Genomic DNA, 16602 nt, shown 5'->3' with positions numbered 1-16602 from the left:
ATTAAAAAAAAGGTTAATTTGTTCTTAATGAAACAATAATTTAATAACACATTACCTTTAATTAGCCAAGTTGAGCGGATTGCGGATCGGTTTTAAAATTTTTAATGTAAACAATATGAACCAAAATAAATTCTTTCAAGGATTTGAGAAACGATTGCGCCTACAAGTTTTCGCGTTGCTGGCCTATATATGTGTGTGTGTGTTTGTATCTATATATACCCCTGCAGCTTAAGGGCTATACAGAATTGTTGTTCTTTTAGTCGTAAAAGGGCAGGGCAGGGCAGGGCAGGGCTGCTCATCGAACCCAGATGGAGGCCCTTGTGAAGGCGGATGCGGCGGCGGATCTTAACCAGGCGTTGATTCGAAGGGATGAAGATCGACCTCGTCGGTCGGAGGAGCTATGGTCGAAGTTATGGGTTGAAACCCAGAAGCTATGGCTAATTGTTGGCCCGACTATTTTCGCCCGTGTTGCGACTTTCTCTATGAATGTTATAACCCAAGCGTTTGCGGGTCATCTTGGTGATGTTGAACTCGCTTCCATTTCGATTGCTAATACTGTTATTGTTGGGTTCAATTTTGGGCTATTGGTATGGATTTTGGAGATGATTTTTTGTTATTTCAAATGGGTTTTTGTTTGTTTGTTTGAATATGTTTGTTTGTTTTGAAATTTTCAGTTGGGTATGGCGAGTGCATTGGAGACGCTATGTGGGCAAGCGTATGGAGCTAAGAGGTTTCATATGTTGGGGATTTACTTGCAGCGGTCGTGGATAATGCTGTTCTTGTGTTGCTTTTTGTTACTTCCCTTTTATGTTTATGCTACTCCGGTTCTGAAAATGCTGGGACAGGCGGAGGATGTGGCGGAGCTATCTGGGGTGGTGGCGATTTGGTTAATACCACTTCATTTTAGCTTTGCGTTTCAGTTTCCATTGCAGGTGTTCTTGCAGTGCCAGCATAAGACCCTTGTGATAGCTTGGGTGTCTTTGGTGGGGTTGGTGGTGAATGTTGTCACCAGTTGGCTGTTCATTTATGAGTTGCAGCTTGGTGTCATTGGGGCTGCTATTGCTCTTGATATTTCTTGGTGGGTTTTGGGTTTGGGGTTGTATTTCTATACTGTTGGGGGTTGGTGTCCTTTGACATGGACTGGATTCTCTGTTAAAGCCTTCCATGGACTTTGGGAGTTTCTTAAACTCTCCATTGCTGCTGGCCTCATGCTCTGGTAATTCCTATGTTCTTAACATCTCAAATGCCATTGCTCCAAAAGTTTACTTATTGATCAATTTGATTCTCAATTGGGTTATGGCAGCTTGGAGAATTGGTACTTTCGAATCCTCGTATTGATGACCGGAAATCTCGAAAATGCTACGATCGCTGTTGATGCCTTATCCGTGTGGTATGCGAAATAGTAACCTAACTTTTCAAGCTCACACCTACCCGATGTTGTCCTCTTTAGGCTTGGGCTTCCTCTCGAAGTTTTTAAAACCCTTCTATTAGGGAAAGGTTTCCACACCGTGATGAACAACACTTCGTTCTCCTCTCCGACCGATGTAGGATCTCACAATTCACTCCCCCCATCGGGGCCTAGCATCCTCGCGGTACTCTCTCTGTTCCCCTTCAAGGGTCCCATATCGATTGGAGAAGTAAACAAGTGCGAGCGAGGACATTGGCCTCAAAGGGGTGGATTGTGAGATCTCACGTTGATGGTGGAAGAGAACTAAACATTCTTTACAAGAATGTGGAAATCTCTCCCTAATAGACGTCTTGTAAAGCCCAAAAGGAAAAACCCAACGCTCATTATATCATTACGATTATCATTAATTTGTGGTTGAAACTTGTACAGCATGAGCATCAATGGCTGGGAGATGATGATCCCTGTAGCCTTCTTAGCTGGTGTCGGGTATACCCACTTGACAAAAACCAACACTTTTTAGCTTTTTCACAAGCAATGAATGAATCACTAAAACCTCTTTAATCCATATGGAACAGAGTAAGAGTGGCAAACGAGCTTGGAGCTGGCAACGGGAAAGCAGCCAAATTTGCAACAATCGTATCAGTGGCACAGTCAACAGTGATTGGAATAGCAATATGTGTTGTCATAGTGCTATTCCATGGCAAGATAGCACTGATCTTCTCAAGCAGCAGAGACGTAGTGGAAGCAGTGGATTCCCTCTCCAATCTGCTAGCCATTACCATCCTCTTAAACAGCATCCAACCAGTTCTTTCAGGTTCCTCCCTCTCGATCAACACTGATACACATTCTGTTCATGTTCAAATATTGAAGACATTAGATGGGATATTGCAGGCGTGGCTGTTGGATCAGGCTGGCAAGCTTGGGTAGCATACATAAACCTCGGATGCTATTATGGTATAGGTCTCCCACTTGGTTTCGTCATGCAATGGTATTACAAATCGGGCGTATCGGTACGTGCTTCCTCGACTACTACAACTATGTTCTTCGAATCAATTACGACTGACTCGTTTGAATTTTTCTGGAACAGGGCATTTGGGGAGGGATGTTGTTTGGAGGAAGTGCGTTTCAAACTCTGATATTGATCATCATAACCATTAGAACCGACTGGGAAAAAGAGGTAACAATTAATGGAATTGGTGTGTTTATAATGGAAGTGTTTTAATGGCAGCAGCTTAATTTGATTCATTTGGTGCTTGAATTTAGGCTGTGAAGGCATTGAAGCACGTAGAGGAGTGGTCGACACCTCAGGACAACGAGAAGCTTCTTCTGGCGTAATAATAATATTTTAAGTTAAGGGATGGATGGAACTGGAATAATAATTCTCCAAAATTAATAAGTTCGTTCATTTTTTCCCTCGTAATTATAATTGTGGTGTACCACTGTTCACACAATTTTTAATTTCTTGTATTCAGATAGTTCGATTGTTTTTACGTTAATTTATGTCTTCATTAAAATTGTTGTAACGGAAGCGAAAACAAAATCGATCGTGCTCATATGTAGGCAAATATAAAATGATATGACTCTACATCTCAAAACAATGCTGGACAAACCTCGTATAGGCATAACAAACACTAATGCTGGTACTGTATTGAAAAGTTTTAATGCTTGTATCTCATATAACAATGTTTTTAATCTCTCTCGACCTTGCTTTTAAACTCTTTTTCGAAATCTCTTTGTCTCGTTTTCTAAAACCTTCTTTTCAAATTAAGGCTAGAGGCTTGAGTATATGTTGATGGGTCGTTGGCTTGACTCACTCAGTAGCGAGTATGAGTGTCCCAAATGTCCTGTCGGGATAAGGTCGCACAAATATAAGAGATGTGCCATAAGTATTCATGAACCAAAATTTCATGACAATTCACAACAATCCCCGCATTGTCAGAATATCTCCAAGCAGATAATTGATTTGGTTGAAAAGCAGTAGTGTGAAGCTACCGTGCGTTGGATTATGAATGAACACCTCTAAGCCGGGCTAGATCATGTACGTCCTACATGATCTTGAGTATGTGCTTGCCAAGCCCCACACCGCACCAACACCCTTATCACCCTTTCGCACACATCGTGCCCACCAACACCCAGCAACACAATCACAACTATCCATGTTCAATATATTCAACATCTTTTAAGGTTGATAGACCTATTAAATACAAATTTAAAGTTCGCTAAATTAAAGATAACAATTTTTTATTTCGATGATTATATTATATTCCTAATCATAATACATAATTACTTATTAAATGCTGTCTTGTTTTCATATTTTTTAATTATGAAGTATATTTTATTTTTGGGTTGGAGCTAAGCATTATTGAATATTTGTAAATTTAAATATAAGTTTTTAATTAAGGTCATAACATTATAAATATGTCACAACCCAACTATAGGATAGACTCCGCCCTAAAATACTTTACAAAATATTTCTATGCCTCTCATTTGATAATTACTACTAACCACTTCCTCATTAATTATGTTTATTTTCAACTTTATAATTCTTTTTTTTTTTCGTTTTTGTTTATATATTTTGTATCTATCCATCTATATATATATAAATATATTTTAAAAAAATAAATCTATTTAATGTTACGCGTCTTCAATTCAACCGACCTAAATTTAAAAATTTAAATTTCTAACAACTCATTATTATAATAATTAATTAATTAATTAATTAATTAATAATCAGAGTAAAAGTAAAATAAAAACTAAAAATATAATATTTATCTCGTTGGACCAATTATGGGTTGGTAACTTGACCAACCCGAATAAAGTTTACAATCCAATTTAGCCCAATTATGTTGTCGGGTTCTTTCGTTATTTATTAAAAATATATATATATTTATTCCTCGAGCATATTACATTAATTACTAAAATCTCATAAAATTCAAATATTGTTCGCAAGTTATAGCACATCACTAGTATTGGTTACAAATATCAAATATTATTAATCTTCGTAATAATTTCAAGAGTGTAATAAGGTTGAATTAGATTGTAACATGAACCTGCCCGAGTTGATTTAACTAAAAAATGTCAATCCATGAATCTACCCGAGTTGATTTAACTAAAAAATGTCAACCCATAAATCTACCCGAGTTGATTTAACTAAACAATGTCAACCCATGAATCTACCTGAGTTTTTCATTTTCCAAAAATTTAACTTAATTCAAACCGAAAAATAATCTAATCCAAACTAAATCGAACCATTTCATTTAGCGTCATTTATGCACAAAGCCACACCAATACACTTTACAATCAGTAAAAATTCAAAACCCAATGAATAAAAAAACATAACAGGTAACTTTTTCACATTTTTCAAAAAAAAAAAAAAAAAGAAAGAAAAATCCTTTCTTTAACGGATTTCAAGCTCAAAGAAACAGACAAAAGGTTCGAACTATCCTACCGTTGAAACGGTCAGTGGAAGCAAAGCCGGGCCCAACGGTCTCAATGAACCCGGTTCAACAAACGGGTTCCACAACCGAGTCGACTCGGTCATCGTCGTCATCCTCCTCCTCCGCTCCACCAGTTTCCCTTTCGTACACGTCACCAATTCCCACAACTCCTCGTTCTTCCCTCTGTTCACAAACAACACACTCACTTTCCCTCTGCAATTTTCCATCCGATTCAGAATCTCCACCGACTCAGTTAACTCGTCCCGACTCAGCCACTCGACTCTGTTTCCGATTTCGTTAACTCGGACCCAAATCTCCCTCTGCACCAACCGGTAACTCTCCAGAACCAATCTCACAACCTCGTAAACCAAATCCGATTTCTGGACATGCAACGACTCGGGAACTTCCGAAATCCGCTCCGAAAAACCCACAAGAACATCCAATTCCTCCAACAATTCGGGAATCTTCCTGTCTTTACCTTCCACAATTTCGGGATTTCTTGAACGAAAATACAGAATCCGATCCAATTTCCTGTTATGTTCCACAACCCCTGCATACCATCTCACCCAACACGACAACTCGCTCATCTCCGAGTCCGATAAGTCGCGAAACGCGGACAAATTTAGAAAATTTCGCCCTCCGTAATAAGGGGAAAACGCCACCTCACCCTTCAGATTAAACGGACCTCGAATTGCAATTATATGCAGAGTGAAAAGCGATTTCATGGCCACGGCGGCGCTCGTGGTGGTATGAAGCCGTTCCATCAAGGCTTGGATGCAGACGAATGCCGTGGAGGAACGGAAGTCATTTCCAAAGGCTAACAGAGCAGCGAGTCTGGCGTCAGAAGGTGGGTTTCTGGCGCCGTGCGTGGTGGCACGGACGACGGCGACTTTAATGGAAGATGAACGGCGATGAATTGAGAAAGTGGCTTTGATTATTGAGGCTTGATCTTTGAAAGCGTCGATGAGATTCTTGAGCTTCTTGGTCTGATCTATGGCCATTGCATATTTTTCACACGATCAATCAATAACAACTGCGAATCGGAAGGCGATCAAAGGATACAACTTTGACTCTTTTTTTTTTTTTCTTCTTTTTTTAATTTTATATATTTGGAAAGCAAAAAAGTTAAAATAATGATTCACATTGATGAATTATTGTCACACGGTAACCAATGTTTGTATTTTTTTTATAAAAAATTCTTTTCTTGGATGTTTCATTCTTTTAAATTCGGAAGTTTATAGGTAATTTCCATAATTTTTGGTCAGTTTGTCGGCGCCACAAATAATATTAAATATATAAATATAATCGGAGACATTCTAATTCCAAATTATACCAATCGTCTATTCTTTTTTCAGTACAATCGAAATCGTGTTTTATAGAGCATGATATTGTTGTTTAATCATTTTCTATGTTTAAAAACACTTATAAAGAATGTTTCGTTACAATCCACCTCTTTCGGGATCGAGCGTTCTCATTGTCACTCGTTCCTCTCTCTAATCGATGTAAGATCTCATAATCCACCTCCATTTTGTTAAATGAAGGAACACGACTCTCCACAATGGTATGATATTGCCCACTTTGAGTATAAGCTCACATTCATCATCCAACACTTCCCCTCAAACAAAGTACGTCTCTCCTTAATCGAAGCTCGCCTTCGAGGAGGTTCGACAAGGCAAGCTCGACTTCTTTTCTTTTGGAGTCCTTTGTTTCACATTTGAGGACTTACCAATCTATTGGCACGACTAAGTTTAGGGCATGGCTCTGATACCATATTAGACGAACATAACTCTCCAGAATGGTATCATATTGTCCAATTTGAGCATAAACTCTCGTGTCTTTGCTTTGAGTTTTACCAAAAGGTTTCATACTAATGAAAAGAGTATTATTTGATAATATAAACCCATGATCATTCCCTAAATTAGTCGATGTGAGACTTTCATCATCCAACACCTTCAAGGCACAACGTCCTCGTTGCCACATTGTCTGGTGCCTTAAGGGGAAGCTCGAAAGAGAAAATTTAAAAAAGACAATATCTACCAGCGGTGGGCTTGAATTGTTACAGTGCTAGTTTCACTTCAGCTATAATATCTGTTTCGAGCACAATTCATACCGTTTTTATTTCTTGAATACTAAAATGAAAACAAATCAATAGATAACTTGGTAAGGTGATCATCCAACTACTTAATTTTCAAATAATTAAAAAAAATTATGAATAATTTTCAACAAATAACCACTTAATTTTACATATGTAAATACTTTTTGACCGTTTAATTCTCTATACGCGTGTGTCCCACGCGCCACAACTAATCACTTTTGACCGTATACCCTTCTTCCCATAAAAATTCGAATTTTCTTTTTTTTTTATATATATAAAATTAAATTTAAGAAAATCACACAAAAGCCCACATCGGCCCAAATGTCCAGAAACCAACAGCCGTCTACGTTATTGTTGACTTTGACCATCTGTATCATCACGCAATCGTACAAACGGCCGTCCACCGCCGTCTCCATTCCCATTCACATTCGCATCATTTCTATAACCCTCCCTTCTGAACAACGGCGTCGCCGGAAAAAATGTCCACCACTCCGACCGCCCACTGCGGCTTCGATTGCCCAAAAACCCATTTTTCCCCAATTCACTACGATACCCCTGTCTCGAACTCTGCACCCTCGGCAACGCCACGCAGCTCCTCGCCCGATTCAAATTCGAATTCAACAGCTCACTTCTCACCTCCGTTGGCAATCTCAACGTAAACCTCTCGTAATCCGCCCCTATTTGAACCAGCGAGTGTCCCGTCGAGTGGGATCGAGGGAAGAGTCCGGTCAATCTCCATCCCGTCGATCGCGACCCAATTGGACCGTTCTGATTCAATCCCTGATTTGGGGGATTCCCCTCCGGAATTCGTATACCCACCTGACAATTTTCCAATCCGGCCACTCGATTTCCGTCATCGCCGTGGATTCTCGAATCGGAATCGAGCAGAGCAGCAAAGGAGATGTCGCCGGGTTTGGGGACGAGGCTAGCGCGGCAAACGGGGCAGGTAGAGTGAGACACCAACCAAGCGTCGATGCAATCGGAGTGGAAGACATGGCTACATTTCGGCAACAAACGCAGCGTATCATCGTCTTCGAATTCGGATAAACAAACGGCGCATTCCAATGCGCCTTTCCCAATTTTGAGACCCTTAACGTTGGAGTACACGAAGGTTGGGAAAGAAGCTATAACAGCCGCATCGAGACCACGCGCCGCCCTTCTGGGTCGGCCGTTGATTCCTTCCGCGGCTGTGGGGAGGAGAAGGTGGCCGGCGAAACGTTGATCGTTGCACTGGCGGGTGTAAACAGAGAGGAGGGCAAGAACGATGAAGAAGCAAACGAGAACAATCAAAACGACAGCCATTCGTTTGCTGATTGTCTGTTTGAAAGAGTACATGTCCGGCGGACTGGGAACAGTGGGTCCTCCGGATTGGGCGGCGGCGAGAGAGATGTGGGAGAGAAGAATGGAATGGATAAGGAAGCCGGTGAGGACATGGCGGCGGCGGAGGGGTGGAGAGGTCATTTGGAAAAGGAACAAGAAGCAGAGAGAAACAGAGAAAGAGACAGAGATAAGCAACACGTTGAGCTCCGGCCAGTTTGGAAATTGGGTGATATAATATTATAATTAAATTCTAATTAATCATTATGATATGTACTAACTAGGTGTTAGAGATGCTTATAGTTCAATTTTCTAAGCCACCTAATATCTTACTTAAACACACGTTCAAAAATATATTAAATTAAATAATTGACATCTTATATTCAAATCAGGATTTGAAATTCAGATTTAGCACCTGATATTTCTGTCATTCTTTTGCATCCTCCACGACATAGTTCATGTTACTTACCTCTCGATTCTAAAAATGAAGACTATTACGAAAAATTAGACTAACCCATCTACTTTCAGCATGATTCGTTCTTACTCACTCACACGCATCCTAGAAAATGACGAGAAAGTCACCTATCATTGAATAGTTTCAAGTAAAAAGCAGTCTCAAATGTGTTATCAATTCATTCATGTACTTCTAGTTCACTCAAAGTCTGTAAGGCTACGAATGGTTTTTTTTTTTTTTTAAATTAGAATTTAGAGAAAAAAACAAAATAGATATTTGTTTTTTGAAAGGTGTGAGTTGGTGGTTTATCTTTGACCATGTCAGAGGGTTGACTTTTGAACCAAGTGTAGGGCCCACATTATCTGATTATCCACGTGAGTGTTAGCCACGTTAGCAAACAGAACTGTCGGATCCTCTTACAAAATACGAGGATAACGACAACAACAATAATGAATCCCCATTCCAAATTTCTGGAACACTTTGAATTTTTAATTCCTAAATTAACCCTCTATCGTTCGGATCCATTTGGACTCAATGGCCCGTTTTAAACGTGGGCCGACGCCTTTCAAATGGGCCAACTTACAAACGGGCTTACTGAAGAAGTTGCTGTATTTGGCCCGTTATGTTCCTTCAATCACAAGACCCAACCAACAAGCACCACAGTAGGTGAGTCGTTTTAATACTCGTTAATGTGGTTAAGTATCACGTTGTAATCATGGGATGCGACAGTCGTGCATTAAGAAGTTAGTAATCATAGAGCATAACTACTAGAAGTTATTAATCGAACAGCTTTTCTAAAAGAAATATTATCTGTTTTGTCCCATTACATATTATCGTCAGCCTCATGGTTTTAAAACACGTCTACTAGGGAGAGATTTCTATACCCCCATCACAATCCACCCTCCATAGAAGTCTAACGTTCTCGTTGGCATACGCCCAATGTCTGACTCTAATACTATTCATAACAACTCAAGCTCACCGCTAACAAATATTTTTCACTTTGGCTCGTTACGTATCACCGTCAACCTCACGGTTTTAAACACATCTACTATATAACACCTTCATCACAATCCACCCTTTTAGGAGCCCAACATTCTCGTTGGCACACTACTCGGTGTCTAGCTCTAATACCATTTGTAATAGTCCAAGTCCAGCGCTAATAAATAATGTCCGCTATACGTATCGTCATCAGCCTCACGATTTTTAAACATGTCTAATAGAAAACCTCTCCATACAAAGTTATGTACGTTCAGCTGCATATAAACTTCACTTCTCTTTTCAAAATAATTTCAATTTTTACTTAAATTCTCTCAATAATTACCAATAAACTAATTTAAATTAAAATTTAAAAAATCTAATTTTTGTTTCATTTTTCTATGAATAATTAGATAATATATATTTTATAATTCATTAAAAGAAATTAGTTTTAAAGCAAAAATTGATATATAATAGTTATTTTATAAAAAAAAATCCAATGATTTGAAATTTGAGGAATAATTTGTATGTTTCATCTGATTTGAAACAAAATAAAAAATGGAATCTAATTTTTTTTTATTATTATTGTTTAGATTAAACAGTAAATTAAAAAAAAAATAGCTAAATTTCGAAATGATATAAATAAATGAATAAAAACACAAAAAAGTTGAAAAAAAAAAGAGTAAAAGACATGACAAGCAAAAAGAAAAAAAAAAGGCGAAAATAGATGAAAAGAAAAGAGGAAAAGGCGGTGGATTTGACGACGGGGAATGGCGGGTGGTTGGGTTTAGGCGCGGTAGATGGTAGCGTAGGCTTTGGTGCATCCACGCCACGTGGACCCCTTGACAACACGTGTACGGCTGACTACTACCCCCAACTTGTCTCTTCTTTAACCCAATCACACCCTTCCACGTCACACCCTGAAGCATATTTCAAAATTGTAGGGTAAATCAATTTTTAATCTTTTAAATTTACACAAAATAATCGAATAATTTCCCTTAAATCTTTTCGTACCATTTTTTTTCCTCTTTCAAAAAGAAATTCAAAAGACAGAGAAAAAAAAAAAAAAACACTTTCCACGTCATTTGGCAAGAAATGGAGTGACAGAAAAATACAGACGAAAAAGAAAAAAGAAAAAAAGAAAAGAGAATCTAGTAGCACATCTGGGAGGATATAAATAAATAATTTCCACGTAATTAAATCAATAACATTTTATTTGAATTATTTGTTATAATTAAAATATGAGTTATAAAAAAAGAGAATCTAGTGGCACATCTGGGAGGTAGCAAAATGCATGGATGGTCTGTCGTGTAATACAAGAAGAGCCAAGCCTTGGGACTTGAACTATACACGAATATTAAGTATATCATATGGGGATTAAACACAGCTTAATTAGGTTTAATTAATGACTTAATCAGGAATTAATCATTTATATTAACCCATGATTTGGAGAATAATACAGTTTAATTAGTCACTAATTATTTATTTAAAAAATTAAAGAACAGCTTCCCACAATTTGAGGTCCCGACATCTCGTCGTTTATCCAAACACGCGTTTAGGTAATTAAAAATCTTAAATAAATCCAAATCTCACCACCTTAATAACTCTACAAAATTAGGGTTTTTAATTAATTAATTAATTATTATTATTATTATTATGGCCGACTTGTACGTTGTTCCCACATGCACAGATTAGGGTTTCTGGTGACCGGAGTTTACGGTCAACACATGCAATTTCATTATATATAATGTTAGAAAAATATTAATGAGTTATGCATTAATATTTAAATGGATATAAGTAGTACGAAGAAAATGAAGGAAATGATGACGTGCCAGTAAAATCCCATACTTCAAACAGTAGCCTTCATCAATCAATGATTTCCATTATTTTTATTTTATTGGAAAAATACTTTGTAATTAATTATTACAGAAATTAGTGTTTTTTTAAAAAAAAAAATTAAAAAATGGGGATTTTTGTAAATAAATGTTAAAATGAAAAATGAAAAGAAAAAAGGAAACACAGAACACAAAGCAGTAAGGAATATTCGATTGAAGCAATTAAAATCATAGGTCTGAGAATGTGACATAGAAATGTGGGTTAATTTGTGTATATTATAATGTTTTTATTAAAAAAAACAATAGTATAAGAATCCGAAAAATAATAAGCATTTTAAAGATTTTGAAAAAAAAAAAAAAAAGATTGGAGCAGAAGAACAGTAAGTAGCGTTGGAAAGGGTGTGGGACACAAAAATAGCATAGTCGTGAAGGTAGATGATTACCAGAGTGGCTGTTTCTAACCTCACATGGATTCCTCTGCAACCATGTCCCCCTCTTAACACTGTTTCATTTTTTAATGTCTCGAAAAAAAGACATATCTTGTTGATATACATAGTAACTTTAAGTTCTTATAAATCGTTTTATTACTCTCGTTTAGATATAGTCATGATTCATTCATGTATCTCTCTTTTACTCGACTATTACAATATTATAGGGTTTGAGTCACTGTTGTTGGATGATGAACGTCCCACATCGGCTAATTTAGGGAATGAACATGGGTTTATAAACAAAGAATACTCTCTCCATTGGTGTGAGGCCTTTTAGGGAAACGCAAAGTAAAGCCATGAGAGTTTAAGCTCAAAATCAACAATATCATATCATTGTGGAGAGTCGTGTTCGTCTAACAACTGGGTATGTCACTTTACGACCTAATAACAAAGAAAGTTTATACACTTTTGAAATAACTTCACATGATTAAACTAATTAAACTCGATTAATGTCTCTAATATCGTAACTCTAAACTAAAAAATTAAGTATAGCATCACCCGTGGGTGTAGAAGGAAAAAACAAATCTTGTATTTTTAAGGTATGAGGACAAAAGGTGTAAGCCAATCAAATGAGGCCACATGAGGCCAAGTTCTATATATATATATATATATATATATATATATATATATTTTTTTTTTTTTTTAAATGTAAATTTTGTTCTTATTTTGAATCCTTGCTTGGCATACTCAAAAATTGTTGTTGGTGCCAATTATACAATCAAGAAAGAATCTTCGTTCAAAATTTATTGTTTTTCTTTTTTAATTTCAAGATTTAAGAGTATAAACGAGGTAAGTGTCATGAAAATTAAAAAATGTCAACAACACAATTCGAACCTAAACACGAAGAGCTCAACTGATTTCAAATCTGTCTACTCAAGCTAATCAACCTTTGTTGGAAAGTATTATTTTTAATTTCATAAAATATGTAAGAGTCCATTTGACCTCATCTTATGTGGAGATTAAAGGGGATCAGGAATAAATCCCGGCCACAAACGTTTCTTATCGAGAGACTATAAGTACCCACAATATGTTAGGTAAAAATCAGATTAGTGAAGGAATGAAATTAAGATTTCGAATTGAGACGTTTTCCTTAAAAATCCGAGCATCAATTTTGTCATTTATAAGTTTCAAGCAATTCTTGTATTTTACATCCGAGTCATTCAATCAAGCCTTGATCAAGTTCGATGATGAAGTGACTCAATTTAGAACAAGGTTCCAAATCATCTTCGATCGTAAGAGATAATCTAATTCTAGCATTATCTTTTGGTTAATCCAAATTTCATATATGGAGGGGTTAATTACTTTATTCAAGGGTTGGTTATTTCTTTAACAAAAGCTTGAATGGTTGGGCTAAGGATTAGGGTTCTTATCAACGCATATACACAAGTTTGGTCTTATTTGTGCTCTTTCTTTAATTTCGTCTATAATTTAAAATTTTAATTTCATTACGTGGAGGGTTTAATGGAGCTCTTGTATCTTATAATTTATTAACCTAATAATAATAATAAAATAAAATAATGTAGATTATAATATAATGTATTGATCCAATTGAAATTATTTTATATTTCAATCTAACAAGTTGGTGTAATCATTTGGTTTTATAATTTGTGATTTTAAATTTACAACCAAAATTCAATTTTATAAATATTCAAACCTATTTATTTTAATATATACGTGTAATAAAATTATTATACAAAAAATCAAATAAGATTATTATAAAAAAAAAATCAAATAAGATCGCGTCTTCAAAATTAAATCAAATGGTGGTCGTGACTCAACTAGTTCATTTAATATGATTGAAATATATTATTTAAAATTTAATACTAAAAATAACATGAAATGTCTTAAAAATTAGAGACGTCTGCGGGAAACTTTCTCATCTTTATCTCTACCACATATTTTATTCTCCATTTATTTTTGCAGAGATCGAGATGGGAATTACTCACGAGAAATTTTGCGAGAATCGAGTTTTGATGAGTAATTTTTTTTCAGTTTATTATTTTTCAACATATATATTGTGATGTCCCACCTGGTTGTGGGAGGAGAACAAACCACCCTTTGTAAGAGTGTAGAAACCTTCCTCTAGTAGACGCGTTTTAAAGCCTTGAGGGAAAGCCCAAAGAGGACAATATCCACTAGCTGTGGAATCTGGGTCGTTACAAATGGTATCAGAGCCAAACACCGGACGATGTGCTAGCCTTCTCGCTCTTCCCCGAAGGGGGTGGATTTGGTGGCAGTCCCACATCGATTAAAGGAAGGAGTGTCAGCGAGGACGCTGGGCCCCGAAGGGGGTGGATTGTGGTGTCCCACCTTGGTTGGGAAGGAGAACAAACTTTATAAGGGTGTGGAAACCTTCCCCGACACATTTTAAAGCTTTGAGGGGAAGCTCGAAAGGGAAATATATGCTAGCGGTCGAAATATATTTATACTAAGTGGGGAGGGGACGAGAATATTATTCCGTCTCCGGACTCCGAGAAAAAATGTTCTAAACTCTTTATTCATTCTCTATTTAAACCGAAAATCTCCTCGTGGTTTGAGGTAGGTCGATTAATTATTTGTATTGCTGTATTGGAAATAAAATATTATTTATATTATAACAATTTATGAAGAGAGTTGCAGCGAAACGCGGCCGTAGAGAGACAGAACAGGTTGAACAGAGACCCAAATTCTGTTTGTTTATATTAATTAAATCCTGAAATGTGAAGCAAGTTGAGTAAAATAAAAGCTTATAATCAACTAATAACTAAGCCCAGACCTCAACCCAATGTGTTATTCGTAGCAACACCCAGATTCCTCTCTTTCCCTGTCGTACTCATATACAATGCATTCTCACGTGCACTTTGTTCGCTTCTAATGCTCTGTTTCACTCCATTTCTTTTAAAAAGCTCTTACCCTTTTCAATTTTCTCCTTGATTTTGATTCCTCTTCTTCTTTCATTCAATTCTGGGTGAATTTTAACCCCAAAGTTCTCTCCTTTTCTCTATACAATTCGTGCTCTGTTTTTATGATCCAGAAGAACAAAAAACAGAGTCATCGTTGATAATGGCGTTGGAAGCGGTGGTTTTCCCACAAGATCCATTTACTTATGTTTGCAGGGATGTCTGTTCTCACGGCGGAGGAGGAGCTTGGGCTGGCTATGATCATGGCTTCCAATTAGAACAACAAAAACCCTTTCTTGGAGTGCCTGAAACTCAAACAGAGGACACAAAATTCGCAGGGAATTGGGAGGCTTCACCGGAGGAATGTTCGATTAATCAGCCTATTCCCGGAGGAGCTCTCTACACGCCGCCGTGTACAGGAAGAAGAAAGCGACGGCGGACACGGAGCACAAAAAACAGAGAGGAAATTGAAAACCAGAGGATGACACATATCGCGGTGGAGCGCAACCGTCGGAAACAAATGAATGAGTATCTAGCGATTCTCCGATCATTAATGCCGTCGTCTTACGTTCAAAGGGTCAGTCAATTTGTTTAGAAAGGAGAGAGATTATAATGATAATGACAAAAAGTACTGCGCGAAATTACTGTTCAATGACTTCAATTTCACGACAGAACAATTTCATGTCGTGAGCCTAATTATTTGCATATCATAGCAGGGAGACCAAGCTTCCATTATTGGTGGCGCCATTAATTTCGTCAAGGAATTAGAGCAACAACTGCAGTTCATCAACACCCATAAGAACACAATCGAAAATGGCGGTTCCCCTTTTGCTGAATTCTTTTCCTTCCCTCAATACTCAACCAAGAACACGGCACATGACTCATCCATTACTCATACCCAGTGGCCGGCCGGTGATATTGAAGTCACCATGATTGATACCCATGCCAACCTTAAAATACTGTCGCCAAAACGCCCAAGACAGCTCCTTAAAATGGTCGCTGGATTTCAAAGCTTGAGACTCACTGTTCTTCATCTCAATGTCACTACTTCAGATCAAATGGTTCTTTATTCTCTAAGCATTAAGGTAATCAAAGTTTGAAACTTTTTGGATTTTAAGAGATGGGTTGTTCTTAATTTCTTGATTTTGGGTGTTGTTTTTGAAGGTTGAAGAAGGGTGTCAGTTGAATACAGTGGATGAAATTGCTGCAGCTGTGAATCAAATTCTGCTGTTTATTCAAGAGGAAGCTGCTTTAAATTGACACTTTTTTGGAAAGAAAGTAAACAATTTAATCTGTTTTTTCTTTCTTTCTTTAATGTAATTTCTTTATTCAGTTTCTCATGGTATCCCCACAATTTTCCATGTAAGAGAAGAACATAATGTTGCTAAAACTCGTCAATTAATCTCGGTAAAACATGGTATGTTTAATCAAAAAGTTCGAACCTTTATATCGCTACAAATTTATCAAAAGTCAAAGAGAACAATGATCGTAGATCTATTTTTTTTTAGAAACCTCTCACTAACACTAATAGACCCGTTTTAAAATTGTGATCAAAGGGTTCTTTATTCTCTAAGCATTAAGGTAATTATAGCTTAAAGTTTGAAACTTTTTTGATTTTAAGAGATGGGTCGTTCTTAATTTCTGGATTTTGGGTGTTCTTGTTTAAGGTTGAAGAATTGTATGATATTTGCTAGTAGTGAGCTTCAGATGTTAT

The 16602-nt window shown here is 37.0% G+C and overlaps 4 protein-coding genes across 5 annotated transcripts; 2 read left to right on the top strand and 2 right to left on the bottom strand.

Moving 5' to 3' along the window:
* The first annotated feature begins 204 nt into the window (after positions 1-204).
* On the top strand, positions 205-2895 carry LOC111462892 (protein DETOXIFICATION 27-like). 2 transcript variants are annotated; one of them, XM_023106696.1, is made up of 9 exons: positions 205-587; positions 675-1216; positions 1304-1390; positions 1838-1894; positions 1984-2222; positions 2300-2418; positions 2496-2585; positions 2672-2757; positions 2826-2895. In XM_023106696.1, exons 1-8 carry the CDS (start codon positions 309-311, stop codon positions 2741-2743), a joined length of 1485 nt encoding a protein of 494 aa, XP_022962464.1. In that variant the 5' UTR covers positions 205-308; the 3' UTR covers positions 2744-2757; positions 2826-2895. The 2 variants fall into 2 exon arrangements, with proteins under 2 accessions (XP_022962464.1, XP_022962463.1); XM_023106695.1 differs by lacking the exon at positions 2826-2895 and having other exon boundaries at positions 2672-2819.
* Positions 2896-4804: 1909 nt separating this feature from the next.
* Positions 4805-5942, bottom strand: LOC111462893 (putative clathrin assembly protein At4g40080). The gene has a single exon (XM_023106697.1). It carries the CDS (start codon positions 5844-5846, stop codon positions 4848-4850), a length of 999 nt encoding a protein of 332 aa, XP_022962465.1. The 5' UTR covers positions 5847-5942; the 3' UTR covers positions 4805-4847.
* A 1170-nt stretch (positions 5943-7112) lies between these two features.
* Positions 7113-8590, bottom strand: LOC111462730 (RING-H2 finger protein ATL34-like). Its single transcript, XM_023106445.1, has one exon. The coding sequence runs from the start codon at positions 8399-8401 to the stop codon at positions 7289-7291; it is 1113 nt and encodes a 370-aa protein (XP_022962213.1). The 5' UTR covers positions 8402-8590; the 3' UTR covers positions 7113-7288.
* Positions 8591-14795: 6205 nt separating this feature from the next.
* LOC111462370 (transcription factor bHLH96-like) lies at positions 14796-16290 on the top strand. Its single transcript, XM_023105904.1, has 3 exons — positions 14796-15465; positions 15605-15973; positions 16053-16290. Exons 1-3 carry the CDS (start codon positions 15052-15054, stop codon positions 16146-16148), a joined length of 879 nt encoding a protein of 292 aa, XP_022961672.1. The 5' UTR covers positions 14796-15051; the 3' UTR covers positions 16149-16290.
* Positions 16291-16602: the final 312 nt, after the last annotated feature.

The sequence above is a fragment of the Cucurbita moschata genome, unplaced genomic scaffold (genome assembly GCF_002738365.1).
Source record: "Cucurbita moschata cultivar Rifu unplaced genomic scaffold, Cmos_1.0 Cmo_Scf00027, whole genome shotgun sequence".
NCBI lineage: Eukaryota > Viridiplantae > Streptophyta > Magnoliopsida > Cucurbitales > Cucurbitaceae > Cucurbita > Cucurbita moschata.
Note: the sequence above shows the minus strand (reverse complement) of the source record. Positions and strands in the feature narration are given on the sequence as shown.

Coding starts and splice junctions, on each gene's coding strand:
- LOC111462370 (XM_023105904.1), top strand. CDS start 15,052: ATGGCGTTGGAAGCGGTGGTTTTCCCACAAGATCCATTTACTTATGTT. Junction 15,466..15,604: donor CGTCGTCTTACGTTCAAAGG/GTCAGTCAATTT, acceptor ATATCATAGCAG/GGAGACCAAGCTTCCATTAT. Junction 15,974..16,052: donor TTTATTCTCTAAGCATTAAG/GTAATCAAAGTT, acceptor TTGTTTTTGAAG/GTTGAAGAAGGGTGTCAGTT.
- LOC111462892 (XM_023106696.1), top strand. CDS start 309: ATGGAGGCCCTTGTGAAGGCGGATGCGGCGGCGGATCTTAACCAGGCG. Junction 1,391..1,837: donor GTTGATGCCTTATCCGTGTG/GTATGCGAAATA, acceptor AAACTTGTACAG/CATGAGCATCAATGGCTGGG. Junction 1,895..1,983: donor GCCTTCTTAGCTGGTGTCGG/GTATACCCACTT, acceptor CATATGGAACAG/AGTAAGAGTGGCAAACGAGC.
- LOC111462893 (XM_023106697.1), bottom strand. CDS start 5,846: ATGGCCATAGATCAGACCAAGAAGCTCAAGAATCTCATCGACGCTTTC.
- LOC111462730 (XM_023106445.1), bottom strand. CDS start 8,401: ATGACCTCTCCACCCCTCCGCCGCCGCCATGTCCTCACCGGCTTCCTT.